The 10,000-nt window shown below is 37.2% G+C and overlaps 1 protein-coding gene across 13 annotated transcripts in view; it reads right to left on the bottom strand.

Moving 5' to 3' along the window:
• The window catches only part of mAChR-A (muscarinic Acetylcholine Receptor, A-type), a 762,830-nt gene that overhangs the window by 65,282 nt on the left and 687,548 nt on the right, over positions 1–10,000 (bottom strand). For all 13 annotated transcript variants that reach the window (XM_067121249.1, XM_067121255.1, XM_067121256.1 and 10 more), the window contains 2 exons: positions 3,273–3,407; positions 1,269–1,472 (listed from right to left, as the gene is read on the bottom strand). In XM_067121249.1, coding sequence (XP_066977350.1) covers positions 1,269–1,472; positions 3,273–3,407 — 339 coding nt within the window. The remainder of the gene's footprint in view (positions 1–1,268; positions 1,473–3,272; positions 3,408–10,000) is intronic.

The following is a 10,000-nucleotide window of genomic DNA, read 5'->3' as shown; positions in this document are numbered from 1 at the left end:
ATATATATATATTATAAATTTATATATATTTATAAATATACATATATATATATATATATAACATATATATATATATATATATATACATATATATATATATATATATATATATATATATATACATATATATATATATATATATATATATATATATATATATATATATATATATATACCTGTATTATATAATATATAAATGTATATCAACCATAATAAAACATAACTTTCTAAATGCATTCAGTACCACATAAACTCCATGCAAACAGCAGTTTAAAACAGATTCCAGCCATGATGTGCATTTTTAATTTCAACCAATATCCTACAACAGTAAACAAAGAAGTAACCTCTACCAGAAAAAGCTTCTACAGCAGCTGTGATAAACGCCAAAAAAAAGCTGGAAAAAAAGCTGACATGCCTTAAAAAAAAATCGTTGCTGCTAAAAGGCTACATACTCTACTCCTTAAAAGCTGTGTTCCTTACGGGCTAATGTAACCGGACCTACCGCTTTCACCCTTACATCGAACACTAGCCCCGCCCACTTGCCGAAGCTCTCTTTACACGTGAGAGTTTCGTAACCTCTCTGTGACAACTTGCTTTGCTTCCTGTTGCCTACTTATACCTTATGCCATATTCTTCTTTGGCTTTACAGCAGGGATATAATTATGCCTGCCTACATATATATTTCAATTGTGACATTTGTTATTCCCTTAGTTTTTTTACTAACTGTTATACGCTACACATCATCTTATAATGAGTTGTATCTTGATAAATAATCTCAAACGAATTAGAAACCTATTTTGATAAAATTTATTAGAATACCAGAGGAAAATAAAAATTTCTGTTAAAATAAAAGCTTTCTCAGGCACATGAAAATGCTATGTACCTATTCTGCAGAAAAGGTACGAATATAATCTACAAACCAATTACTTTTGGTCGACTTTTCAGGCTTCGATTATACTTAATGGTCAAACTTACTCTGAGCATTACAGTGCCCCTAAATTCTGCTATTATGATTCCTGTTACTAATCAAACAAATATAAATTAAACCTAACTCAACACTTGAGTATATTCCAACCTCAACCTGCAGTGGGAATAACAGAGAATAAAATATTCCTAAGGAACGTCACCAATAAACCCGAGAACTCCATCATCTGACCTGCGCCCTTCCCCCCGAAAAAATGGAACCGCACCCCTGTCATCGCGTTCCTGGTCCCTAGCGAATCCCAGATCACCTCACTCGCGCAATATGGCAAAGAAGAAGGACCCACCTGGAGTTGGACCGCTTACTAGGATCCTTGCCAGCCTGGAGGTGGGTCAGGTCCTTCTGTCGCTTCTCGGTCTCCCTCCAGATTCTCCAGTAGAGGCCGCACATGACGGTGACGGGGAGGTAGAAGGCGGCAATGGCGGTGCCAAAGGTGACGTATTCGTTCGTCTCGATAAACTGGATATAACATTCGTCAGCAGGTACGGTTCTGAAAAGCAGCACACCGGGCGTCTCTTACAAAGAGGGCGGAAAAGATGAAAACAAAAGGAAGAATGGGTGCATTCTGTGTGGAATGGATGGATGGTTATTCAGGTGCAAAGCCATGGAACAGGGCCCAGTGTAGTGGGGCATACGGCGTCTGTAGGCACGGATCTGGAAATGTAAGGTGTTGAAAATATTGAACACGGATCTGGATATGTAAGTTGTTGAAAGTATTTTAGCACGGATCTGGAAATGTAAGTTGTTGAAAATATTTAACATAAATAAGGAAAAATATAATTTTGGAAATATCTCTAAGTCCTGTTCAGAGGCGGGAAGCAATTTATCAACTGTTTGAAAATGCAGATCTGCAAATATATATAGAATAAAAATATCTGACTTTACTTCTGGGTCTTTTCGTTCCCTAATCAATGCAACAAACTTCTAAAAAAAAAAAAAAAAAAAAAAAAATCTCTGTCAGCAATGGCACGAAGCTCAAAAACAATCTTTGGTAATCTCTAATACCAGCGCAAACCCTGTTACTGACTCCATTATCTAAGTTCGTTTACAAAAAACAGGACTCTGTATAAGGGAAGTCTGACTTTACTGTATTTATCAAATGAGACCAGTAAGAATTTAGTATAACTTCACTTTATCTATAGGACGAATCTGGCACAATTCTATAAAATTTAGTAAGAAAACTTATTGACCCTTTTAACATTTTCGTTGAACTAGGATATATTCCACTAACTTAAAACGACATTCACTGATGCCTCAAACTCCTCATACATGAAACTAATTCTCCCTTTGGCTGAAAACTAATTCACTTAATTACGGGTCCCCCTCATTCATCCTCCAACCTGAAACTCGACCCTCCGTAAATCATAAAATTCAGTCTTTTAGTACTTTTGTTGCCGTGGTTCATTCATCCTCTTGCATTAAATCATTTCTTCCCTTTAAATGACAGGTTTCTTTAAATGCCATTGATAATGTGACTCATTCCTCTTTCTGAGAAGACTCAGTGAACAACCAATTCCTCCCTTTAAGTAAAACTCATTCCCTCCCATGAGGACTTTCAAGTATTACAATGATGTGGTACTTTTTTTTTACACTGACTTACGACATTCATTCTGTGGTGTCAGTGGTATGACTCATTCCTCCTTTTAAGTGAAACTTTACAAGGAAAACTTTCGTGGTACTCTTACTAATCCAATTTCTTCCCATAAGTGAATCTGCATAAAAAATGTTCATTATTCGTAAACCCATTCTTCCCTTCAGTGAACTCATTCGTCCCATCAAGTGAGACTTTATCTAAAAAGAAAAACAACACTTAAACCGGATACTATGAACAAAATCAGTCCTACAGTTGTGGGAAACCTGAAATAAAAGTTTTTTTTTCATTCTAAACATTCGTATCTCCCTTTATGTCAAACCTGGAATAAAAAGAAATTATTTGTAAAAAATAAAATCTTAAATTGGTACTATTACGAAAATCAGTTATACAGTTAAGTGAAACATGCCATAAAATAGTTTGTTAACTCTAAATACTCATATCCCCCTTAATGTGAAGCTGGAATAAAACTATCGTCCCAACTTTGTGAAAAAAAATCTTAAATTGGATAATATTAACACACATCAGCCAAGCAATTCAGTGAAACATAAATTACATCTTTTCCCCTCTAAAAGCTCATTTGTCACTTCAAGAAAACTCGAAAAAATAAAACGACTGCTGTTCCTATCAAGGGTCGTCACTCTCCTCGTCTCTGTTGACGACCGACAGGTTGTTCCTTCTCCTCCTCCTCCTCCTCACCTGTGTCCCTCGATATAAGGCCAGGAGTAGATCCAGGGAGGCCACAGGATTAGAGATATAATCCAGGCCGAGCCGATCATCACAGCTGCCCTTCTCGTGGTACGCTTCGCCCTGTACGTTAGCGGTCGAGTCACACTGGAGGGAGAAGATGGGGAAACGGAATTAATATCAAGGAAATCTTGAGACTTTGGTCAAGATTTTGGTGGAGACACAGGTGGACGACATGAAACGGTAGTGAAAAGATGGCTGATTGATCTTTAAGAAATTTAGGCTGTCGGGAGAAGATGGGGAAACGGAGCTGAGATCAAGGAAATCTTTAGATGTTGGTTAAGATCTTGGTGGGGTCACAGAGGGACGACAGAAAACGGTAATGGAAAGATGGTTGATTGATTTCTATAAAATTTAGGGTGCCAGTCAAACCAAGCATTGGGCCACTTTCGGCCATTCTGCCCTGGGGACAGTAGTAGTGTTGATAATAGTTACAAAACAAAGCATTAATTATAATAATAATAATAAAACTGTCGCGACGAACAAAACTAGTATTAACTACAGTACTATAAAATTAAATGAGTAACAATAATAATAATAACAACAATGTCGTTACACCTCATGGTGATGATAACTACGATAATAACTGATAAAACACTGGTAATAACCTAAGACCGGATTACGAGAGAGAGAGAGAGAGAGAGAGAGAGAGAGAGAGAGAGAGAGAGAGAGAGAGAGAGAGAGAGAGAGAGAGAGAGAGAGAGAGAGAGAGAGAGAGAGAGAGAGAGAGAGAGCTTTAAGAAGTTTCTGTATAAGCTGACATTTCAACTTTCAGTCAGAGCTCTCCGGCAGTGGTTCATTGCTTCATACTGATGAGCAGAACACTTCAGGGGTTTTAGCTAATGTCGAAATCATGTACATTGCTTTCAAGCTTCGTCGTTTTGGTAATAGCACTGATGAATGGAAAGCGGAGGAATGGATATGTCAATTTTACAAATGTACTTATTTAATGCAATAATGTGATATATATATATATATATATATATATATATATATATATATATATATATATATATATATGTATATATATACAGTATATATGTATATAAATATAAATACATATAAATACACACACATATATGTATATATATACTGTATATTATATATATATATATATATATATATATATATATATATATATATATATATATATATATATATATATATATATATATATATATATATATATATATATACACTGCTTGAAACCTAAAGGTTAAATCTTTCTAGAGCACTCTCCTTTTAACGGGAAAAAGTCATGTGGTGAAAAAAAATACCCATAAACACACACACACGCACACATATATAGGTACGTATATAGAACCAATTTTGCCAATTTCGTGCATACTTATCACAGTAACGAAGCCGACTCTAGATCGAACTGGAAACTAAAGTTATGAAATTTCGAGCGGTATGAAATGGAAAAATGGGGACACGGTCCACTGAAGAAAAATATACGATCGATTAGAAAACAACTGAAATCACGCGTTGATTAAATGCTATGAATTTGCCACAGTATTTCCGCAGAATCGTGAAAGTGTTCTTATGAAAATGTCCGCCATAAAGAAGCCTGAACTGCCTTCCCGTCATGCTATTATAAAATTAACCGACACTTCAATCTCTTTACTCTTCTCAAAACCATGCAAGCGTTTCACCCGAAGGTATGAAGACCTTCGTCTTTGTCAGATCAAGCAGGCCTTATAAAACAAGCACGGGCATGAAAGCAAAACGCACTGTCTGCATGATAAAGACGCGACAAAGCAGGAACAGTGACATTTCCAAAGCATTAAAAAATAAGAAAAAAAACACGCGGGGAAAATACTAAGGTCTTCGAAACATCGCGTTCCTTGAATGTTACATCAACACGGAACAGAATCGGAACCGCGGGACTTGTTGATGGATGAAGACAAAGTCAAGGACAACGGACAAGTTTCGGATGTCGAGAAGGAAATGAAGAAGTCTTGGAGAAAGAGCAATCTTAAAAAGAGGTGGAAAAAATAGTGGGACGACGAAAGCTGAAAGGAGAGAATTAGCTGTCAGGATTTTTCCTACATACAAAGAAGAGTTAAAGGGTTTACATTACCTGGTGAAGAAAGAGCAGACACGCTCGCAACTTCATGTATGACTCCGCGGTGCATATTCATACACTGGCAAACGCATCTAAGATTATACGAATGCCTATCAATATGCAATTCTCTCTCTCTTTCTCTCTGTCTACACACACACACACACACACACACACACACACACACACACATATATATATATAGATATATATATATATATATATATATATATATATATATATATATATATATATATATATATATATATATATATATATATATATAGACAGCAGGAGCTTCAGGAAGAACACGAATGCTGTCACTTCCATATTCATAACTCAAAGACTAAATCACGATAAAATTTCCAGTGCAAAAGCCTACCATAACATGTGCCATATAACTAAACAAAATGCTCTTCAGTAGCACACAGATCTCCCCTAAACACACTGGGTCATTCACCTCTGTGGTGCTCACTCTCTTCCACTTCCTGGAAATTAAGATCTTTTCGTCTCAATACCTCTTAACATCTCCATGTATTCAGCGCCTTTAAGGTCTTTTCTGCCTCTTCACTTCCGAATTATATACTATTCCCTTCCTACCATCGTTTATTCTCTCCACAAAAACGAAGCCATCTCAAAACACTCTGCTACATCTTTTCACCTATGGTAACCTTCCTACCAACCCTACGAATCTCTACACTTATCACCCTTTCCATCATTCCCACTCCGGTAATACTACACGAAGAATTCGTTTCAACAACTTGAATCTTTTTTTTCTTTCGTCCACACTCAACACAAACACTTCACTTCCATAATGGGGAGTTGGTTGAACATTACCTTATAAATTCCAAATCTAATTTCAACTGAAACTCTTTCTTTTTTCCAATCCTTTGTATACACCTTGCCACCTTTCTTGCTTCAACTGTTCAGTAACCAGCCTCTTCTCTCATCCTGGCATCGTGTTACATTAATTACATACATCCGTGCGATTCAACTACTTATATTCTTCCGTCATTCATATTAACATTCCTGGTTTCTATGTAACCCCCAAACCCTACTCTTCCTCACTTTTACAATTAACTTTTTCTTCTTACAAGCACTTTCAAATTCATTCACTGGTGGCTGCAGTTATAGTTTTCTGAAAAGAAAACTATTGTGCCGGCTTTGTCTATCCCTCCGCACTTTTTTCTGTCCGCCCTCAGATCTTAAAAACCAGGCTGCAAATTGGTATGTTGATCATCCACCCTCCAGCCATCAAACATACCAAATTGCAGCCCTCTAGCCTCAGTAGTTTTTATTTTATTTAAGGTTAGTTAGCCATAATCGTGCTTCTGGCAACGATATAGGATAGGCCACACCGGGCCGTGGTTAATGTTTTATGGACCGAGGCACATACAACATTATACCGAGACCACCGAAAGATGGTGGTCTCGGTGGCTTAGATTTTACGCTGTGGCGGCTGTATACAGAAAACTCGATTGCTCCGGAGAAACTTCGGCTCGTTTTTACTTGTTTCTTCATAATACCAAGCAACACCGTACAACCTTCAAATATCAGCTATTTCACACTCTATTCACCACTGATGTTATTATCACGCAACTTTACATTATCTCTAGTCCTTTCTCCGATTTCCCGCATCGCTCCATCTTAAGAGCAAAAGATAAATAGTCATGAGGCCATAACACACGTTTGCCTTAGACACTCTTTTACACCAAACCAGTAACATCCTAGACTTCATATTCTAAAGCCCGCTTCGCTTTCACCTTTAAAACTTTACACACACACACACACACACATATATTATAAATATACATATATATATAAAAATGCATAAATATATTATATATATATATATATATATATATATATATATATATATATATATATATATATATACATATACATATACACACAAAATATTTCTATATGTGTATATGAATGTTTCTGATCAAATAGAAGCCAACTCATGTTGCATGAAATCCAGTGCCATCTGTTGCACAAGTAACCCGTAAACTTATTCCCTCACTGCACTTTTATCCGAAGAGGGAGGGCAACTGAACAGCCGACAGGGGTAGCGGCAATACCTGTCAAGGGGGAGAATAATTCCGTAAGGGACGAAACGACCATTCAGGAAAGTGACGTTCCCTTCGAGCGCCATGAAGAGAAACAGCAAAAACCGTGTCAACAATAATTCCCGTCGTAAGCTGTTACGCGAGAAATGCCCTCGGCTTCGAAATCCGCCTGCTGACGGCAGGGGCCAGGTCTCTGGAGATTGTTATCAAGTTACAAATCTTGCAAACAATATTTCAAGATCGAGATGTATGGAATGCACAGGCTTGAATGACGTGTGCGCGGATGTAACATGTAAATACTGAGATAGAAAGTTGTCTGAATATGAAGGGTTAGGTGAAGCGCGACAAAAAATAATGTGAAGGCTTCATTTATGAACATTTCAACTGCAAAGATACCTGTGCAAGAGGGAAGTGCCAGCGCTGAGGATAGCAAGAGAAGCTGAGAGAACAAAGGAGAATACTGCCAACGATTTTCAAATCTGTGGAAATAAAGAGAGCTCTACTTTGCCTAAACCTGCGATAAGTACGACAGAGTGGGCTGATCCAGAGCAAGAACAGTGAGCCTATCAAGCTTAAAAAGCGGAGATGACAGAAATGAGGAGACATATGCATGACTGTGAAGAATGGTAAGGGCCAAGGAGAGAGAGAGAGAGAGAGAGATCTTTTGTAACATCGAGGATTAAATTTCCAGGAGGAATGACGTGTACAAGATATGATCCAGGTATGAAAGAGGTGACAGGCAGGCTGTATTACAGAAGAAAAGAAACGGAGGAAACGACTTACATACAAAATCCAGATACCTTCCCCAGAGAGAGACAAACATAATTAGAGGGTGGTAAAGAGAAACAGTTAACAATGAGTAAATACATAGTAAATGAGGACTCTTACACCTACGGTGGCTGAAACAGTCATTAGAGAATACTGAGAAAAGGGCGGGAAAATATCGATTTATAAAAAACTAAATTGAGAAGCAGGTATAATTGTAACACTATGCTGGAGGCGGCGACAGGCACAGGTAGAAAATTAATGGACAAACAAAAACAGATCAGATCAACTGTTGGGAAGGAACAGATGCCCAGGAATGAGAGACATTACCGGAAGCAAGGAGGTTAATAACAGGATCAAAAAAAAGTTATGAAGAAAAACAGGGAAAAAACGTGGATTATATACAAATACAAGTATATGCAAATTATGGCATGTATGTGGGAGCGTAAGTGTTGATGATCGTGTACGTGGAAATGTTCTGTGGAAACCTAGTTACTGAAAGTCTATCACAAAGTAGGCCTCGAATATATATAGCAAATAAAAACCTAAACGATGAGATACAATTTGACATTACAAAATAAATCTCCATTAACTGACAAGGACATTGAAAATATTGGAACTATTATATGTTCGTTAAAAAGGAACAATATGAAAGGAAAAAAAAAAAAAAAATATATATATATATATATACATACGCACATATATATATACATATATACTCCTGAAGCGTATCTAAAATACTTTAAAAAATACCCTTTCAGAATGCAAACATTCCGCACTGCCATCACCCTTCAAAGTGTGAGTAATGAATGACACATTTTCGCCAAATCAAACTGCCGTTTATTTGCGACGTGTGTCAGTCTCCTTGTTCCAGAAATTGAATCCGGCGACGGGACATCATCACCTTTCATCACCTCTCCTCCTCTCGGGAGATGATTTCATTACGTTCGAGAGTTGCCGCCTGCCAGCGATTTTACCCAGTAGCGATCGGGAAATAAGTTGTTGTAACTAACTTACGAGACGAAATTGAATTCTTCGAGCACAAGCTATTTTTTTTTTTTATCTCTCGAGCTCTCGGAGAACCGAAAGTAAAAATTAAGAGCTGGAGGAGAGAGAGAGAGAGAGAGAGAGAGAGAGAGAGAGAGAGAGAGAGAGAGAGAGAGACTGGAATTCCAAGGAAAATTGCTTCGCAGATGTTTGGTCTGAGAAAATAAGGTACTCTGGTATCTCTGCTTAGCCGTGTGCATGTAGGTAAATCTGTCGAAAACCACTCATTATTATTATTATTATTATTATTATTATTATTATTATTATTATTATTATTATTACATGAACAGAAAATGAAGAAAACTTTATAACTGAAAAACTAAACTTATTTGATATCGTTTCTATGAAAAAATTTCAGTTGTGGTATTTTTAAATTAAGGCGTCTGCATCCTGAATAAATATTATTGTTCATATTTTGTTCATATGTATAATAATAATAATAATAAAATAATAATAATAATATTAATAATACAATTATCATCATTGTTATTATTATTATTATTATTAATATTATTACGAGCCTGATGGTGCACGCTACACTGCGCTGGAACCCAGCGCTGCCCATCATGTCTCCCCTTCCCTCCCGATCCCCTACCTACCCCGCCCCATCCGAGGCGGACAAACAGGTTTGCAGGAGGAGGGTGGATGTGTCATGTCTCCCCTACCCTCCCGATCCCCTACCTACCTACCCCGCCCCCACCAGGGGGGGGGGACAAACAAGAAAGATCCAC

The sequence above is a fragment of the Macrobrachium rosenbergii genome, chromosome 19 (assembly GCF_040412425.1).
Source record: "Macrobrachium rosenbergii isolate ZJJX-2024 chromosome 19, ASM4041242v1, whole genome shotgun sequence".
NCBI lineage: Eukaryota > Metazoa > Arthropoda > Malacostraca > Decapoda > Palaemonidae > Macrobrachium > Macrobrachium rosenbergii.
Note: the sequence above shows the minus strand (reverse complement) of the source record. Positions and strands in the feature narration are given on the sequence as shown.